Source organism: Pelobates fuscus, chromosome 1, assembly GCF_036172605.1.
Source record: "Pelobates fuscus isolate aPelFus1 chromosome 1, aPelFus1.pri, whole genome shotgun sequence".
Classification (NCBI taxonomy): Eukaryota; Metazoa; Chordata; class Amphibia; order Anura; family Pelobatidae; genus Pelobates; species Pelobates fuscus.
Window position 1 is genome coordinate 421,880,371 of NC_086317.1, and position 21,371 is coordinate 421,901,741.

At 40.9% G+C, this 21,371-nt stretch overlaps 1 protein-coding gene across 2 annotated transcripts in view; it reads right to left on the bottom strand.

Moving 5' to 3' along the window:
• The window catches only part of CERS5 (ceramide synthase 5), a 52,998-nt gene extending 32,347 nt beyond the window's left edge, over window positions 1–20,651 (bottom strand). The window contains exons 1-2 of one of the 2 annotated variants that reach the window (XM_063428595.1): window positions 20,330–20,651; window positions 11,099–11,204 (exon numbers count right to left, since the gene is read on the bottom strand). In XM_063428595.1, coding sequence (XP_063284665.1) covers window positions 11,099–11,204; window positions 20,330–20,502 — 279 coding nt within the window. In that variant the 5' untranslated portion in view covers window positions 20,503–20,651. The remainder of the gene's footprint in view (window positions 1–11,098; window positions 11,205–20,329) is intronic. The other variant, XM_063428600.1, reaches the window with a different exon arrangement.
• Window positions 20,652–21,371: the final 720 nt, after the last annotated feature.

The window sequence follows — 21,371 nt, forward strand, 5'->3', positions numbered from 1 at the left end:
CCATGAATGGCAACTGTCATTGGTTTTATTTTCCTGTTTCCATATGCATGAGACACGGTGTAGAGAACTATTTGTGCATGTGCAGGCCAGTTCACATCTCCCATAATAAACCCTTGCTGCGTGCTTTACAATTCTGAGATAAGGGGGCAGAGCCGTGTGCTCATGTATCTAGTATCATCAGTACGTGTATGTTCTTTTGATTAATTAAAATTAAGTTCTTGCACACGTTTGCTTCAATATCTTTTTTGAAGAAGGTAAAGCTAGAATACAAACTTAGACCCAGACTGAGGGGAAGGTGTAAGCAATTCCAGTACTCTCATATGCAAGCAAATAGCGCTATGACGTAGCGGAAACAAAGTATGAGGGAATCGGCAGTAGTATAAAGGAGCCTTTGATAGCTATCTGGACTCTTTCTAAAGTAGATGTTGAGTGTGAATAATTGCAGAAACAAGCAAAATAAGGATAAAATAGGCTTAGGAATACCTTATACCAGTGATTCCCAAACCAATCTTCATGACCCACCTGCATTATGCACGGAGTTTTGCACACATATGAAATATCGGCTTACAATAACTGTAGATCAAGTTATCTGCAGCTACCACAAGTCCAGTCCACTCCCCCACTCCCCACATATCATGTCTCGCAATAAGCTAGACCAGGGGTCAGCAAACTATGGCACTCGAGGTGCCAAACAGGCTCAGACCCATCAGGAGTCCTGGTGGGGCTTCAAATATCTGCTAGTACAAAAAGGTGGTGAGGGATAATCCTCAATTTACCGTTCCAGTACTTGTGAACAGGAATCCATACTAGAGTAGAGCAGCCCCCACCAATTATCGCAGCTCCTGCCTTTGACCTGCACACAGCAAATGCCCTGCATTTGACCTGCACACAGCAAATGCACACAGTCCCCACAAATTCCACAAGCAGTCTCACATGCAATACCACAAGCAGCCCCAAACATACACACCAACGAACACACTGTGCCATATCACTCACACACACACTTCCACATGCAGCCCCCCATACACTGTCTACATTTATGTGTATCATACAAAATACCACAAATTACTAATGAACATATAATATATAACAGTCTACATGCGCACAAATATAATGTTACAACGCAATGCAGCACCCATAAATAACACAAGCAGAATACGGCAAAATACACACTTGAATTTAGAACATTTGGGCCGGCACGCCAAGGGACTTTAAGATATTGTTTTGGCACAGTACTACTAAAAGGTTGCCTACACCCGAGCTAGACAATGCAGGATTCCCACAGCCGTCACTGTGAACTGACAAAACGTGATGGCAGAAGCTATGACTTTTGTCAGGTTTTGTCAACCTTAACTTTACCATAAGAAAAAGTGGTCCTTGCTTTGTCATATCTTTTGACTGTTTTGCAGTCAATGAGAGCATATCATGTAGATTCTATCTTTACGAAATGAAAGAAACATTAAATTAAATTGAAATTGAGAATAACTTTAGTGGGAAAAAACAACAAAAAACACATGTGGGAAAGAGCAAAGTCTAAGTTGTCTCAAGTTGCCAAAAGAAACAACAGAGATGTCACTGCAAGTTCAAGCATCATTTCATTCATGTCAAAAGCTAAGGAGATCATCAAAGAAATTCCATGCACTGCCAGGCAGCATGTTTAAGCCCTGCCCCACACAATCCTGGTTCCACCAGAACAATTCCACTCTGGGAGCCCTCTACTGACATCCTCTACTACTTTGAATGTTTTATCTGTGCTTTGTTGTGCTTCCTGATGACAACCGTGTTATTGGACACTCCAGGTTTAGGAGGAAGGACAGAAAGGAAGCAGTAAGCATGTTCTAGTAAACAAGCAAAAATGATTATTTGAAACTTACAGGATCCCTGATTCTTTGGTAGGATTAGTTGAATGTCAGTGTAGGCATTCATTGGCTGAATGTAATATTCACAGACCATTTGAAGCCATGGCATCCCCTCCCCCCCTCACCAAAAAAAAAAAAAAAAACCACAGGTGTTCCCCCTCCCCATTTACTCAGTAAATTATAAATTAAATCCCCTCCCCCCCTCACCAAAAAAAAAAAAAAAAACCACAGGTGTTCCCCCTCCCCATTTACTCAGTAAATTATAAATTAAATTTGTTTCTCAAAACTATTGTTTTTTTTAGCTTATTTAGGCAAGGCCCACTTTACCTACTGTACCTGTATATGAATTATGTTTTGTTAGAATAGCTCGTCTTGTTTTACCTATTGTACAGTGCTGGGGAATATGTTTTCGCTATATAAATCATTTTAATCGTTACAAATGGAATGACAAGGTTGAGATGTGTTAAGAACTATAATGAACCCCTTCTGCTACTACACAAGAACAGAACTTGCTGAAATGCTTTAGAGGTGTTTAGGAGGTCCCCCTAAGTCCTGTGTGATCAAAGTGCCTCTTTCATTATAATCAGCATTATGTAAGAGCTGCATTTTTGGATACAGATTATACATTGATGTTCATTTTCTTTTTTTTTTTTCCAGTCACACTTCCAAAAGGAATATTATGAATGAGAAAGGAAGAATGTACAAATATCACTCATTCCCACTTCCTTCCGTTTTTCAATCCAATTTATTTTCCTGACTCTTTTCTCACCTCCAAATTACAGCTCACACATTCAGCACCCGGACCTTCCAGCGGTTGTTGTGGTCAACTTCATTGTACAGCAAGTAACAGACAATGCTTTGTTGAAAGATGACGAATTACATTTTCCAAATGTTATACATATTTGTCCTCTTTTTGGATATAAGGCATGGTAGAGAGGTACCCACATTATTCTTTTGGTACTTCAACACTTACAATTGGTATAGATTATTATTAACCAGTGAGGCTCTGACATTTTACCAGGCCCGAATGTTAGCTTGCTTTGTTTTTTTTAAAGGAGGGTCCTGGAATTTAATAGTACTGTACACCCATCCTCCTTGTTGGAACAGGCAATACAACAGATATTTTTTAGGGTAGTGAGTAGTGAAGACTACCACTAACAAATGTGAACAAGGTGGTGGGCTCACAAATGGTGCACTTTTTGAAAAATCACTGCCATTGTAAAACGAAATAAATACATAGTACTAATAGCCAATCACAGGTTAGCCCCATGCAAGGAATGCAAGCTACTGCAGTACCCATTAAGAGTGCTTTTACAGTGGCTGCTGACAGCTCCCGTTTTGATGATAGAGCTTTAGATGCCAACACACGTGATGGCGAACGATAGATGTTAAGTGTGCTCCCATACAAGACGCTGGAAGGCCTATATATCCATTCATGTTTTTTCTACACTTCTCAGTTGCCTCCTAATTACATCCCACACATTCAACACATGTGGCCGTACGTTGGTAGCTGTGGTCAATCTGATTGTATAGCAGGCAAAAGGTAAAGCTTTTGCTGAAAAATGGTCAATTGCATTTTCCAAATGTTACACATATGTGTATTTGGATCTAAAAATCTGGATCAATGAATGGATAATAGACAGCATCAGCACTCTGTTACTGCAGCTCCACAGAAGCCTGATGTGGTTCAGCTGCCAATAAGGATGGCACGGCGCCCCATCAGGACCTGGGTGTGCCCCTCCACTTAACAAGAACAGTGTCACAATACTCAAAGCATTATAACCACTAGAGCAGGCTGTAGTGGTTCTGAAGCTTGGAGTAACCCTTTAACTAAAAAGCATGGAGATTTAACAGCTCAAGGCAAAAGTTTCATGAAACGAACTGCGCAAGATTGGATGAAGGAGGTATTTTAATAGAATACATGCCCTCCTTGTGGGAAAATGCCATACCAAATTTTGTATGGACAGAGGGAAAGTACAGACAGCCTCTTTGATGAACCCGAAAAAAAGGGGTGGGCTCAAAACTGTTAAAATGTTTGAAAATTTGTTGTAAGGCATGCAGTGCCTAAAACAGGGAAGCAGTCTATATTATCCAAGAAATATAGGTTATGGCCCTTAACATTCCCCATAAATGTCTTTTCACAGACATTGCTTGCCGACAGCAGCATTTATAGTATATAGAATGGAGGCATAGATGTAGGTAAACTCACATCAGTGCGGCAGTGATTGATTTCAGAACCACTGCAATAGAATCTCCTTAAAGAGAATCTGACAAACGCTTACGTTGTGGACAACAATGCCATCAGACCAATATAATTTTAATCTATACACGGCCCACTGCAAAATCACCAGCAAATGAACTGATTAAAAGATGTGCAGCTAAAGATTCTCTTACAATGTCTGGAAAAAGACAAAGATTCAATGTAAAAATAAAAAAAATATATAAATGTCACTTCACAAATCCTAAAATCAGAGTTGCGTTACATCGCCAGATTACTTTGATCTCAGCCACTCAGACTCTATATTTGTAGTCTTTACCACTATGCTGGCCTAGCAGTATACACAACAAGGGGGAAAATATAAATAAAACATTTTACACGTTGTTTAGCATACATGAAATATTCTTTCTTCACTGTGTGACAGAAAGAATGTACATATGTTTTGGGCTTTTTTTGCATACTTAAATATCTTTTTTGGGGGGAGGAGATAAGGTGACAAAAAAAAATAAAAAATAAATAAAGATTAGCAGCACATGGCTAATGTCTAATAGTGAAGTATAATGTTGACAAGAACTGTAGAAGTTTAATAAAAGAACAGCCTCTGCTGAAAAGTAGTTACTGCTTGCTGAAATAGCTTCACACACCAGTGCCAATTGCCACATATTTAGCAGTAAATCCTGAATCGGAGCGGGGCTCCCACTATCTAATGAATGCTCTTTGAGAATAGCAAAGGAGGCATTATACACTTGAGTCTGAAGGCATAATTTGGATAATTTAGTTTGGACAGCATGAACTCAGATGGCAAATTGCCAAGATGTGAGCACCAAAAATTAAATGGGTTCTACCACCAAACGTTAAATGAGTTCTCAAGGAGGATAGGCACAAAAAAAAATTTAAATTGTGAATAGCGAATGTTCGGTTATAACAGCAAAAAAAAAAGTTGTCTCCAGCTCAGCTAATTAAACAAACGTTGCAATTACAAGGCCAATTTTCAGATTTAGGAATAACCAGATCTGTCTATTAAAAAAGGGCAGAAATAATGCTATAGTTTCTATTTCTATTTTAAACCTTTCAGCTTTTCATTGACCGTCCCTTTTATCACATGATTATAAGCTAGAATATGTGGACAAGAAAATATAGAACGGGGGGGGGGGGGGGGGGGGGAATAAAAAGATGATGTTGCTGAAGAATTATTTATGGGCAGAGTTCGACTATTCAAATGCAATAAAGGATTGTGTTCCAGCTGGCAGATTTAGTTGCAACAAGTGCTATTTAACCAAAGTACATGAACCTGCACCTTTCATCCCAAGCTACACTGAAATCAAACACACTAACACCATTCAATAAACAGTGAATTGGGAGCTGTGATAAAACTCTGGCAAATGATTGACAGAGGGATAAAAATCAGCAGACTTTACCCGAGATCCCCCGCCCATCCAACACTCCTGGAGGTGATACTAATGTACAAGGTGCAGAGGATGGTAATTAGTCTTGTGACTTGAAAGGTAATGTGGGGGTGAAGGGCTAATTTTCAGAACTATGACACCAATAATATATTTCAGATCCCTGCAATAAAAATGCTAATTTTGCCACTGAATAGCAGAGATATGACAGACAGACAAGAAGTCAAACCCTTCTTTTACAGTGATGAGTGGAGCTAGCTTTTTATAACAGATTTGTCACGAATATTCACTTTAAAAAAATATATATATATATTTTAAGGTTAAAAGTTTGAGGACTGCAATGTTTGATGTGTGCAGACAGTGGAGCACAGTGAAGGTAATGAGCAGAGGTGGAACATTATTCTAAGAATTATAATGCAGTGGTTTAATGAAAATAAAACATTTTTCATTTAAAGCATTTAAGCAAAGGGTTATTTAAGCAGGTACTTGGAGAAGACTAAAAGAACTTGACCAGATGTTCCATATATAGGAATAAAGTATATAAACAAGCTTGGTGATGTAATCTAGACTTGATATATGGTTTACACAAGAAATATTATTAAACCTAGGCTAATGTTCCCTTGTGCTTTTTCATTTAGATCAAATCGATTCGCCTTTAAGACAGAAACTAGCACAGACACTTTAGTTAAACGGATTTGAGTGCAACAACACAAAAGAGTGCGAGTGGAAAAATATGTATAGAATATTGTGGAAAGAACTATGGCTGCACATTACCAAGGTTATTCACAAAAGTGGGAATTCAAAGTGAACTTCAAATGTAAGGCCCAAGTAGCCACACTGAAAACACAGCTCTCCCCCTGTGGCCATGAAAAAGTTAAAATCCTCAGCACTGGATCCGTCTCCTCCCACAACATCAGAGCAATGCTGTGAGAGAGTGTGTGTGTTCATGCTTTAGGCCTGCGCCATAGGAAAACATTAAATAAAAGCTTTCCTATGGGGATTTTTCAAATCGCTGGATATTCTCATGCAGAGCAGGAGGATGTCCAGCGTCGTATCACACTCTGTGTGAATCAAGAAAGCGCCTCTAGTGGCTGTCTGGAAGTTTCTCTAAAAGTGCAATGTTTTACATTACAGGGATAAGAGGACAGGAACACATCACCCAGAGCACTTCAATGAGATAAAGTCGTCTGAGTGCCTGTAGTGTCCCTTTAACTATAACAACTTCATCTTATTCAGACCTCCATCCCCCCTCTCCAAGTCCTACCCCCAAAACCTTTTATTTTAATTATTACAAACACTTGGTAGCACGGCTTCAAGCCACACTCTGTGGCTATTAGAGTCAGGACTTTTACTTCCCAGCTCACAGTCCCCAACGCTTTCACCGTCTGCCATATAGATTCATTCAATGAATCATAGGCGCATCCCCGTGATTGTGCAATGCAGGCACCTACGCTCCCTAATTGGACCATCATGCCTCCAGAATGACATCAGACAATTTATTTTTGTTTGTTTTCTAACAAAAATGAAGGAGAGGCTTTAAAACTACAGATATGTATCTCTAACACTACAGTGTTCCTATAATTTTTAAATTCTACCTTTAATAAATAACCCTGTAGATTATAGGCTGTTACAGATTGGTCAATGAAAAGAATAAGCAGAGTCATTCTGGGGTTCATTCATTTAGAATTGACAAAGTAAATGCACAGTAAAGTTAAGTAAATAAAACCATAGTTGGAGTTTAAAAAAAAATAAAGAGAGAGCTAAGGATTAAGTCACCGTGGATGAAGGGTTATCATTTGATATAAAGTTATTTTGGATTGTAACTAGAAGCAACCACTTTCAGACTGTATACCATCAAGTTGATTATCGTAAACATTTAATAAAATGTTACCAGTGATTGTTAGGGTTAAAAAACAGATAGACAAGCTGTTTTCGTAAGAGAATTCACCATCTGAAATACCAAGGTATCACAAGCAACAATGGTTCCTGTATGTTTCACGAGGCAGGCTGCCCGTGGAGAGAAGCTAAATTTCAACAGGAAGCACGCTGTATTGTGTCAGCTGCCATCTGGACACATGCAAAGTCACAAAATAAAGAGCACAAAGAAAAAGGAAGAAACCTAGGAAGGGTGCCTGGTATTTCATGGAGAAAGATGTAGCAGGGGATGTTAAATAAAACTACGTACATGCATTTTGTCTTTAAATTTGCCCTGAAATGTGTATTGGTGAGAATAATCACAGACGTTATAATCCCAGGAACCAAGGGTAAAAGATACTAGGCCAGAAGAAGATGGACAACACGTTGGTACTCAAACAGCCTAAATATGTATTCATCAGTGAAGTGGTTGTGGTCCCTGACCCATTTTTTTCTGGCAAAAACCCATGCATCTAGCGGTCGGGCTAAGAGGCATTTAACGAGATTCCTCACTGAAGACTTTCGGTTTTCAAAAGTCTTCATGCTCAGTGTATAATCGCAAAAATGGATAAAATACTTCACGAGAAGCATCAGACTGGCGGGGAGCAGCGATTGCCACACAAGCGACATATCCTCAGTGCTTCTCTTTAAGAGAACACTAAAGTCACCAAGACCACTTTATCTCAATGAAGTGGTCTAGGTGCATTTGTCCTGTCATTTGAACCCTGCTATGTAAAACATTGCTGTTAAGGCGGAGCCAAGCAACTGACCTGAACGGACGCACGAGAGATGAGCTCCGGGCACACATAATATCCCGGCGATATTAACCAGTTTTCGAACCCCAAAACCGCAGCCCCATCAGCCCTAACAAATATGGGTAGGAAAACTAAAAAGCTAAAACCCAAGAGACCCAAGCCGGGTATGAATATAGGAGACCTTCTCCACAAAGCCAATATTTGGCCCAAGATGGCCGCCGACCTGGAAGATTTCTCAAACAACTCGAAAAATCAAAGAGGGAGGCCTCAAGCCATACCTAAGACCGGAGACTTAAGATCCGTGATGGCAGAAATGCTCCAGAACATGCTAGGGACTCTCCAGAGGTCAATCCAGGCAGATGTTCCCCCTGCGCCGACCTAGTCGGCCGCTTTGGAACAGTGGAAGCCACCTCTGAAGAGGACACTAGAAAAATCGCTCAACTCCAGCTGGACATCCAAAAGCTTACCAAACGACAAGCGGCCTCTGACCAACACTTTGCCATGCTGGAAGACTCGCAACGCCGCAATAACTTGAAAGTCTAGGGAATTCCAGAAGACGTTCCTGCAGCAGAGCTCCCACATCTCCTACGGAGACTCCTGGCACAACTATTAGAGCTTAAACAGGAAATGTAAACCACAAAGGAATCTTCAGGGTCCCGAAACCACGAAAGGCACGTGAATCAGCTCCCAGAGATCTAACTGTGCAGTTCCGAAGTGGAACAGACAAGGCGACGGTAAATGCGGCACTCAAAGGGACTACCTCCTACAACTTTGAGAACATGGCTCTCTCCTTCGCAGATCTCTCCGGTGAAACACAATGGCGCAAAACGCTGCAACCCCTCACAGCTCTGCTCCAGAGCCATAACATAGGATAACGCTGGAGATCACCACGAGCCTTACAAGTGCGACACAGTGATACTGTGCACTCTAACATATCTCCGACGCAACCACACTCCTCACCAAGCTAGGCCTTCCAGGGGACTCACTGCATAAAACAACAGCCTAACCTTCAAGCAATGACATCGGCGGTACACCACTGGGACCCGAATACAATCACGCCATCCTTCCCAAAGAATGCAACGCCAGAAGCCTATGCAGCAGTAACTACCTGAAGCTGAGGGATTGTGGCTTGAGCCTTACACTAATTGTGGTTCGAAATTGGTTATTTTTCTTTCTGAACCCTTCTCTTTTTTTCTGGAAAACCAGTCCAAAACACAGGTCAAATATACTTATGCTCAACCTGGCCATAAACCAGGCTCTCCCATCGCCCCCCTACCCCACCTCTGGCACCATGGACCCCTGAGTCCAATTACCACAGTTCTAGAGGTAAATCAGTATAGGCTACAACGTGTTGTCTCGAGCTTGCCATTTAAGGTATACAACCATCGGCCCACCAGACAGAAGAATTAAATGCCCCCAAAGTGTATCCCGAGTTTACTTTATTTTTTGTTCTCTCTACTATTTACTCTAATATATTTGGCGAATTTAGAACATCGATGTACTTGCTTATGTTTTCTAAACCACAAAATTGTGCCTGTATATTATTTGCCACAACACTGTTACAACCTGTATGATACCAAATGCTTGCCACAGCTGTTGTGGCTATGCAAGTCTGTTTATATTCTTCTTCACACAGAAATAAAGAATTACAAAAAAAAAAAAAAAAAAAAAAAGGAAAAAGAAGAAAAACTCAAATGTAGCTTGCAAAAAAAAAAAAAAAAAAAATTAGCTCTTTTTCGTTTCATTATTTATTTATTTTAAACTACAATGTTTACATTGCGGGGTTAAATCCACCACCGTAAAACTCACAGGAAAGCATTGGATTCAATGCTCTTCTATGAGAAACACTGGTAGCACATCAGGTCCCCAATACTCCTCTACCATCACTGGAGGGGTAGAGGTGAGCAGCACTGAGGTAAACTCGACACTGGAAAAATGTAAGTAAAATTTACATTAATTTTTATTGCACACAAGGGGGAAGTGGAACTTTTATATGACGAGATGCACTAGTGTTAGGAAAACAGGTTTGGATTCTTAACAGTATAGAGTTCCTTTAAGAAGCATTGGTTTGGACAAAAGTAAACCAGAATGAATAACTTCATTAGAGATGGAGCAGCTGCAGTGACGAGAAGGGATTACAGGTAAGTTTAATTGAGCCTTTTTTAATACAGATGCTGAAGTTGAAAAAGCAACAATCCAACAATAAAAACAAATGTATTTATAGCCATGTGCCCATAAACGTCATGCCACACAGGTATTTAACCTCACCCCTCTTCAGTTCCACAGCAATTTGCCACTATGGCCAAAATCACCCAGTCCAGCAGTTCTATGACTGCTGATGTGCCTTGAGGACTGGGTTGCAAGCTACTTCAAGCCACTAGTAAAGGGGCAAGTCACAATTAGAGTGACCTAAGGGGCGCTTGCAAACCACTGCTAGTGCACATTACAGCACAGCGAGGGGTTGCATACTGGAGCATGTGCACAGACTTAGCAAAGCCAGAAAGGTCAGCAAAAGGAATGCAGAGAAGTATGACCCCTCTTTGTAATACTGCACAAATAGAAAGGGAGATGGTTAGCTCTTGTGAGTCATTCAATGGCAGGATCTAGCAGCCAGGGCTCTTTCCTCACCATGGATGATCCAGTCCAAACTTCTGATCACCCCAGACTTACAGAAATTAGACATGTATATCCACACATAGCACTTATCTTTGTGAATGTCCGATAAAATTTTAGGAACTCTGTCCTAATGCATTCGTTTACTAAGTGGACAGCAGAGTTAAAAATTGGCCAGTTTGGAAAATGTTCACAACCCAGACATATAATAAAATTCCTTTTCACTCTTTAAAATATAATCTATTGGGAAATCCCCAGAAGAATGCCTATAAGATTTCTCATTGATACATAAATCTGCCATGTGAATATCACAATTAATTATTGATAGTTACTGACCTTTGTAATAGACATAAACACTTTTTCTAGGATGGCGTTTGGCTGTGCTCTGCGCGGGCCGAAGTCTTGAATACCCATTTGAAGTGCACATGGCTTTGCAATAAATCTGTAAGAGTGTCCATAGGTTAGAATTTATTACAGTTAAAATCAAAAAAACTTTTACATAAGCAAAAACACTTGCACTTTCTTGGTAATAGTAATTATCTGTCTGAAATCACCATTTTAATTCTCAACTGTTCTGTAATGAAAGGGCAAGCACTATTCTGGAAAACCACACCTTTTGAGCAGTGTTATAACAGATGAGGTGGGGTGCTGAAGTCCATGCTTTGCAAGTCTAAGACTGCACTGCAGACAAAAGAAAACTATGTTTTGTATATAAACATTAGCATCAAGGATTTGTATAAAGCAGTAGTCACACTACATTACTTAAAGGGACACTATAGTCACCAGAACAACTACAGCTTATTGTATTTGTTCTGGTGCGTATAATCAGCCCCTGCAAGGTTTTTGCAGTAAACACTGTATTTCCAGAGAAAAGGCAGTGTTTATATTATAGCCTAGGGAACCCTCCAGTGGCCACTCCTCAGATGGCTTCTAAAAGGTGCTTCCTGGGGCAGTGCTGCACAGCCCTTCAGCGCCTCCATCCTATGCATGGAGACACTGAAATTTCCTTATAGAGATGCTGACTGACCAGGGCTGTGTTTGGTCCACTTCCGGCCTGCCTACTTGGGCAGATCATCTTGAATTGACAATCTAAGCCAATACAATGCTTTCCTATGGGAAAGCATGGTGATTGGCTGACATCGCCCCTTCTAAGTGGAAGGAGGCAGGTCTGGGGCAGAGCCAGCACCATCAGCCTGGGATTAAAGGCAAGATTTTACTATATTTAGGGGAGTCAGATTGTGTTTTGAACACTATAGGATCAGGAATACAGAATGTGTTCCTGGCCCTATAGTGTTCCTGTAAAGGGGGTTTATGAACCTGCTTATGTAGATGACAGTAGGTTGCGAGAATCCAATCTGTAGTTGCATATTGCGAGGTTAAAACAGATTCACGCACAGTAAGTTGGTTAGTGTACATTAAGCTCTCCAGTGAGTTGGTCCAGGCTGCTGTGTGGACAAAAGCTATCATTGCTTTCTGGATCGTGGAGGACCAGAGATCTGCTTGTGGTATAGAGCAAAACAGGACAGAACTGTAGTTTGGTTCATACTGACATGACAAGTATGAGCAGCAGGATGTACTTATAGTATGGGTAGAAAATACAAAATCCGACTAGCGTGTCATCCATATTGCTCTTTATTAGTAAAGTTCAATATCCAATCACCTTATCTACATCTGATTTGCTAAACAAGTAGCTATGGGCTAGATTTAACATACATGCTGCAGGATGCTTTGCTACGGAGCCCCGGTATTTTGTGTGCACAATTATCGAAAATAAATAAAATTAGCCGTGGTACCTCTGGCTCTCCATACATTTACAGACACTCTCACACTGACATGCTTAAGCTGTAGGCACTAACAACTCAACTCCCAAACCCTTTATTTCACTAATTAACAGGCTTGGAATCTTACTTCCTGGCTCTCATAACTGGACATCATATGAACATGCGCAGCGCCATCACGGTTGGCCATAGAGATTTGTTGTGCTTACGCTCCCCAATGCTCCTCTAAGACAAGCATTTGACTGGCACGCCTCCAGGATGATGCAACCCAAGAAGGATGCTGCTGCAGCTTTAAAGGAGACCCGGCGCTGGCGGAAAGGTGATCAAGTCTTTTTAACTTACTTCGTTTTTATGTCTGTGGGGTATTTGATGAGGGGCATCAGGGCAGTAGTGTCAGGAATCCAGATACACAACTGCATTTACAAATGTAGCTCTGCCAGCAAAGGTATAGAATAAAAGACTGCGAAACTACACTGGACACAAGCTGTACACATATATACACATACAGTATATATATATATGTACTGAGAAAAACTCCACCACTGCATATCTTTCTTAGACCCTTCCAGTTAACATTTGTTTTACAGAAGGATGAATGTTCATAAATCTGCCACAGGCAACGTATCATCTTAGGTGTATTTACATTTCTTTAACACATCAAATGAAAAATGTGTTAATATTTACCCAATAGCATTCGTTTTATTCTGCTTGCAATAATGTTTACCAAATGCTTTACTTGTATTTATACCGTATACAAGACTCCACAGGAAAGTGTATTTACAACAATTTGCAAGAATTACAGCTATGCTAAATATTTTGTTTTTCTGTATACATCAAAATAATATACACAAAGGGGGTTACCCAATAACACTGAACTGAAAAACCAAAATGCTGAATAACAGTTAAAATAACCAATACAGAAAAAAATACTCAAACTCCTGTATAAACTCGGCTTAGCTAATTTAGGCTAATTTTGCAATTTGCTTTTCAATTGACTACAATTTTTTTGTTAGCGGAAAAAAAGTAGATATGATCTAAGTCAGTTTGTCAAGTTAGTTTAAAAGTTTAGATTTCTGGGCCTTCCTTTTTTTTTTCAAAATAAAGAAAAAAAAACCTACACTTTAACGTACCTCTATTCTTGCGCTGAGACAACCTCATACAACAGCCGATCTGCCTACTCTGAAGCCATCAAGCTTGATAACCATTATCCAATCAAATACTTCACAAAGAGAAGCATTGAGCGCTACATCGCATAGGCGTGTGTTCACAAGGGGCAAGCTAAGTTACGTCTCAACATGCCAACCCACCTGCCGGTCAAAAAGATCCACAAACAACTCTCAGGTGTTCCCATAGCACAATGCAGAAGCACTCGCAGCAAACTATCTGCAGTGTCTTAATACAAAGAGGAAACGCAATTACCTAAAACAATTAACGATCACAGGAGACTTTGATAACCGATCATTTTAAATAATGTTACTTTAGAAAAATTTACATTTTCTATGCCAAGTTTACTTTTACACACCATCAAAAATGTCTGACATTTTAGTTTTAATCAACTTAACTCTGATTCTCCTAGAAGCTGATGAAAGTATCAAATACTATTCAAGCAAAAACCATCCAATCCCAATTGTCCATTGTGTAAGAAAAATGTCTCAGCAAACATAGAATCGCCGTGAGCCCAACGTATTTTGCCAATTACAAGCACTATGACATTTGTGTCAAGTTTTTGGGATGATGTCATTCAGCCAAAAAAAAAAAAAAAAAGGCTGAGCTGTACTCACTGCACCTCATGGCACAAATAAACGTTCTAAATAAGAGAGATATAAAAACAAACCTACAAGTTGCATTTGCAGGTGTCTGGTCTGTAGCCAGTGGACATTTTTTCAATTTGTCTATTTTGAAATTTCCCAACAATTCGCACTTCAGTGTATCCTGTATTTAGTAAATCTTTCCTCACTGCCCTTCCAATAAAGTTTGCAATAGTCCTAAAACGTACAATTTGCTGCAAAACGTTTTACAACTATATAAAAGTTCCAGAATTGCTCAAACAGAAGTTGCTATACACATATGCACATGCCAAATGTGTGTGTGCTCTCATGTTAATCACAGCATAGGGTTATTATTATTTATACAGCACCAATATTTTATACAAGTATACAGTACTGTTATTTAACAACTAATGGACAGAAAAGAAAAATCAGAACCCTAAACACTGACAAGTGATTCTTTAACATAACTTGTGATAATGAAATACGTGGATGGGACAAGAGTTGGGTTTGGCCTAAAAATATTAGGTTTTACCTCTCAACAAAGTTCTTGACATGTAAAAAAAACATGTCCATAATACTGTAGTTATATAATAGAGACACAAAGAGTAAAACAATGTATTGGAGTTTAAAAAAATAAATAAAAAATATACCCCTGATTCTGTATTTTACTGAACTTTAATGGTTAAAATCAAGCACAATATTTACAAATTTATAGGGCCTAGATTCATTAAAAAAAAATCTGAACTACTGTACACTACTTATGGTAGAAATTCTGTAAAATTTGCATTGACACAGGACATGGCTGCAACAGCACATCTTATCTAACTAGATCTGGATTAATGAAACAAGCTGATCTAGTCAATGAAGTTTACAGAGCTTGCATAACATACTTTGTCTTATCTAGATAGGATTATTTAAAGCGCACCAGTCAGCCATATAATTCACAGGCACCCGTTTCCCCTTTAGATAAGTTTAAAGTTAATCTATACTAATAGTACTGGTGAAATTGCCCTCAAATGCATAACTAAAAAGGGCCTGGCTAGCTGTACACACAGTGGATTCCATAATTCTAGTACTCAGATAAATGCCAAGAGATCTTGAATGCTACCAAGTAACTTGGAGGTTCAATTAAAAGGAAAAAAATTACAACATGGTGTATAATGGTCAGGAGTGGTATAAAAACACTGGTTTCCAACCAAAGCCTTAAAGGCCACTATAGGTACCCAGACCACTTCAGCTCAATGAAGTGGTCTGGGTGCCAGGTCCATCTAATGTTAACCCTGCAGCTGCAAACATAGCAGTTTCAGAGAAACTGCCATGTTTACATATAGGTTAATCCAGCCTCTAGTGTCTGTCTCATTGACAGCCGCTAGAGGCGCTTCTGCGCTTCTCACTGTGAAAATCAAAGTGAGAAGATGCTGCATGTCCAAAGGAAAGCGTTGAGAAAGGCTTTCCTATGGGCGGTTTAAATGTGTGCGGCTCTTGCCGTGCATGCGCGTTCGGCACTGACGTTGGCAGGAAGAGGAGAGTTACCCAGCACAAAGGGAGCCTGGCGCTGAAGAAAGGCAAGTGTTTTAACCCCTCCAGCCCGGCAGGAGTGGGACCCTGAGGGTGGGGGGGGGGGGCTAAAGACTCTATAGTGCCAGGAAAAACGAGTTTGACAAGGCAGCACTGTCAGCCCAAACTTGCCTCTTTCATAATCGGCTCTTTGTCTCTTTAAAACGTAAGACAAAGTACAGACTACTTTGTCTTGTGTATTTTTTCTACGCCTGACAATTCTGACAAAAGAGTGGAGCTTCCTTTGTCAAGCTAAAGTTTGCCTTAAGCTCCACCCTTTATCTAGATTGCCAAGTGTAGGAAAAATACATAAGATATAGTAGATAAATAGTGACTACCTTTGTTTTAAAGAGAACTAGATTAGAAATGAATAAAAGAACAGGTACTGAAAGAGGATACAATAGGAGAAATGCAAGGTTGAGGTGACAGAACCACTTCAAGGCTCACCAATAGCGTAGTATTTAGGCATTTCCAAATGTTATACCTATCGGGACACTGACCAAACCTGAAGCGTTTGTGTACCTTAAAGGAGCACTATACAGTCATTAGGTCCCCCCCACCCTCAGGGCCCCTGTTCAGCCACTTACCTTTCTCCAGCGCTGGGCTACCTCTGTGCTGGGGAACTCTCCACCCCCTGCCGACGTCAGATCCGAATGCACATGCGCGGCGCGAGCATTCAAATCGCCCATAGGAAAGCATTACTCAATGCTTTTCTATGGACGTCCAGCGTCTTCTCACTGTGATTTTCACAATGAGAATCGCCTCTAGCGGCTGTCAGTGAGACAGCCACTAGAGGCTTGATTAACCCTCAGTAAAACATAGCCGTTTCTCTGAAACGGCTATGTTTTTAGCTGCAGGGTTAAAACTAGAGGGACCTGGCACCCAGACTATTTCATTGAGCTGATGTGGTCTGAGTGCCTATAGTGGTCCTTTAAGGACAGAGTTGTGAATCACCAGACACAGTGGATTGTCAATTGACCTGGAAGTGACTACTGACATGTAGAATGCAAGAAGTGTGGCTGATCTTGCAGGCACCGGTGAACATCATACTAGCTTTTACAACTTTATGTAAACATCATAAATGAAAAAGATCAAGAACGGGAAGAAAAAAAAAATAAGCTAGTTTTTATCTAAGCATGTGCTAGCAAGAGTGCCAAAAAAAATTAAGTTTTATTCCTATAAAGGGACACAAACAGTGACAAGATATGCGCACGTTAAATAGGCACTATATTTTAGCATAACTCCCTGCCTCCTAAAAGGTACAATCTTGCCATTAGGTTCAAGGAACACTAAAGTATTATGGAAAACAAACTTGAATTTCTAACGCTATAGTGCCGTAGAGTCCATAGTTCTATGATGCGGATCAAATTAACTACTTCTGTGAGGATCACCGCATTATTAGTGGGGATGTAAATCGGAACAGGGCGACAGGGCTCAAAAATCCAACCCAGTCAAGAGATATACTGAACCAAAGTGGGAACTACTTTGTCTCTGTATATATCCAATGTCTGACACTTGGAGACACTGTGTGGAGCTACCGCTGTCTACAAGTGTCTATCTTCCCCCTCCACCGTCACCAGTCACGGCTGCAGGGAATTGGCTTAATCCATGAATGTTCCCACCCGTCTTGCTGGATCCTCCATAGACCTCAATGCTGTACTGTTTTACATGCTCAATAGTTCTGCAGCGACGTCTGCTCCTGGTGCTGAAGAGGAACCGCCAGGAGAATATGGCGATGGCCGAGAGGGACAGGTTCAGGTAAGTAGAGCTTACCTTTGCCTGACCTCCCTGCCCACTGGACCCACAGCAGCGATGTCACCATCAGGGGTTTTTGCTAATTCTGCAAAGTTTTGAGAGAAAAAAAAGTATCGCTTTAAAGAAGTTATAGATGTCACTATGAAATCAAGAGATTAGGTAGTGTAAGCTAGAACTAAGTGGATAAAACCACAATGACTTCAATAAAGAGTAATCTAATTTAAAGCGGCTCTGTCCCCTTCTGGGGTCTTTGCATATTTAGTAAAGTCCCCCAATGGTGTCAATTGCAGCGAAATAGAGGTGGGTTGCAGGGAAAGGAGAGCCCCAAGCTGGTGATCATCTTCCGCGAGATCCTCTTCAGCCAGGAGCTCATGTCAATGCTATACTCTTGTGCATGCGCAATAGTACAACACTGATGTCTATGGAAGATCCAGCAAAATAGCGGGATCCTCCACAGACAAAGTATTTTCCCCCTCATCCGTCAGGGAGGGCTGGGGACTTGACAAAACATGCCAGCAATAGCTCCATCTTATTGTCAAGCGTAGGGAAAAATACATAAGATAAAGTAGTCCCTGTCTTATGATATCTTTTGAAAGGGTTGGAATTTCAATGAAATTCCAACACAGTCATTGTGAGCATTGAGCAACACCCTCTGTCTTGCTGCAAAGACTTGTATGTTAGTCCCCCTCCCATTGTACAGCGCTGCGGATTATGTTGGTGCTTTATAAATAATACCAATTTCATGAAGATGTTATCTCAACATTTAAAAGTCACCCTGTCAACAAATTTAATCATTGCTTCAAACATCTCAATGTCAACCTGTTGAGTATAAAAAAATAAATGAAAAAAAACTGTTCAAAAGCTTGAAGTTTAGTTCGTGGAATGTGATCTGGAGTTTTGTGAAACAAAATGTTGAAGATACAATATGAATTATATTTTTCATTTATACCAGAAGCAGCAACTAAGCAACTAACCAACTGTTATGTATAGAACATCAAACCTTTTGTTTTGTGCGTTTGTTTTATTATTATTTTTTTCAATTACTTCCTGGTTACAGCCTCCAGACAGTTGATATGTACTCACCCTAGCTACAGCCTCCAGACAGTTGATATGTACTCACCCTAGCTACAGCCTCCAGATAGTTAAAATATACTCACCCTGGCTAGTGCCTCCGCATAATATATATTTATATACACACACACTGACCATAACAACCAGATAGTACACAAAACCTTGGCTACAGCCTCCAGATAGCTATTACGCACACCTTGGCTACAGCCTCCAGATAGCTATTACGCACGCCTTGGCTACAGCCTCCAGATAGCTATTACGCACGCCTTGGCTACAGCCTCCAGATAGCTATTACGCACGCCTTGGCTACAGCCTCCAGATAGCTATTACGCACGCCTTGGCTACAGCCTCCAGATAGCTATTACGCACGCCTTGGCTACAGCCTCCAGATTGCTATTACGCACGCCTTGGCTACAGGCTCCAGATAGTTATTACGCACGCCTTGGCTACAGCCTCCAGATAGTTATTACACACATCCAAGCTACAGCCTCCAGATAGTTATTATACACATCCAAGCTACAGCCTCCAGATAGTTATTATACACATCCAAGCTACAGCCTCCAGATAGTTATTACACACATCCAAGCTACAGCCTCCAGATAGTTATTACACACATCCAAGCTACAGCCTCCAGATAGTTATTATACACATCCAAGCTACAGCCTCCAGATAGTTATTATACACATCCAAGCTACAGCCTCCAGATAGTTATTATACACATCCAAGCTACAGCCTCCAGATAGTTATTATACACATCCAAGCTACAGCCTCCAGATAGTTATTATACACATCCAAGCTACAGCCTCCAGATAGTTATTATACACATCCAAGCTACAGCCTCCAGATAGTTATTATACACATCCAAGCTACAGCCTCCAGATAGTTATTATACACATCCAAGCTACAGCCTCCAGATAGTTATTATACACATCCAAGCTACAGCCTCCAGATAGTTATTATACACATCCAAGCTACAGCCTCCAGATAGTTATTATACACATCCAAGCTACAGCCTCCAGATAGTTATTATACACATCCAAGCTACAGCCTCCAGATAGTTATTATACACATCCAAGCTACAGCCTCCAGATAGTTATTATACACATCCAAGCTACAGCCTCCAGATAGTTATTTTACACACCCTACCTATAGCATCTAGATATACTAATTGAGATGATTATAAAAGTCAAATGACCAGTGGTCACATGGATTACAGACCCTTAGGGATAATTCCCCATAGAAAACTGCATGGAAGAGGGGTGGATAACCAGACTGCCAAATTCATCATGTTTTCCTAGACATTTATCATTTCTCCATGCTGATGGGCAGAATGTGAGAGGTACTGCCTTGTAGTAAGTGGGATTCACATGCAGCAACAGTAAGTGGGATTCACATGCAGCAACAGTAAGTGGGATTCACATGCCGCAACAGTAAGTGGGATTCATATGCTGCAATAGGAAATGAGTAAAGTAAAGGCAGTTCCTCTGGGATTCCTACATGCTTGCCTAATTTCCTCCCTACTGCACATGAATCCCATGTACCCAGGGACACAGCTTTTCATGCACAGCCAGCAGGGGTGGTGGTCCAGGGGGCCATGGCTGTGGGCAGCCCAGGTGATGGATGGCTCCGGGTCTCACCTTTCGAAGAGTAGGCGGACGGCGAAGATCCCCAGCGCTATGGGGAAGGCGGAGAGGATGTGACCGGCCCGCGGGTACTGCTCCCCGGACTCGCTGTCCGCTAGGTCCGCCCAGGTGACGTTCTGCGGCAGCCAGAAGCGCTCGTTCCAGAACCAGGCCGCGAGAGCCGACATCTTCCCGACCGACACACCTGGCCTCCCTCCGGCACGCACAGCACAGGGGAAGACACGGTAACCCCCCCCCACCCCCAGCTCCTCAATCTGACACGGAAACTAGGCGGGACTCAGTCACAGGGGCTGTATGCTGGGACTCCGCCTCCATGACAGACCGCACCCGGAATCTGGGTGCTGCCATCTTGCTACACCACAAATGGACCGCCGCCATCTTGCTACGTCCTAGTCAACGCAGTGGCCATCTTGATACACCCTAGTGGTGGCAGCCTAGCTTGCCCCAGTTATAGCAGCCACATGGGAATTGCATTCCATTCATGTAGGTAGGACTTAGTCATTTAAACAACGAATTGCAGTCAATTTTATTCCAAATAGCAAAATTTAAGCTAAAACATCTCAGTTTGGGGGAGGGGGGACCATAGTCACAACTTGGCTATTTTGTACAGAAGCTCATAGAGGAAATGTGTTGTTTTTTTTTTTTTTTTTTAATTATTTTTCTCACATTTTATCTACAGAAAGCAACTTGTTTTCTGGAGATAAGTCAGAAAAATATTTTTAAAAAAAATACATTGTCTCTCAGTCTCTGGGCTTCTGTAATTTTAGGCTGAACTGAACAATTTGGATTTCACTTCACTACAAATTGTGTTCAGTGAATAAACCACTATGTGTATATCACATTTGGGGCCAAAAATAGCCGCAGTTGATAGAAAGCTGACTTTTACAAATAGCTTGTCGGAACATTTCCAGTTTGGCAATTTTAGGCTAACATTTTAAATTCACTGTGGGGTATTATGTATAAAGATTGCGTCTTTAAATTTTGCGTAAATTTTTGTTTGAATGCGTCATTTTCTTATGTATAATACTGTTACTTA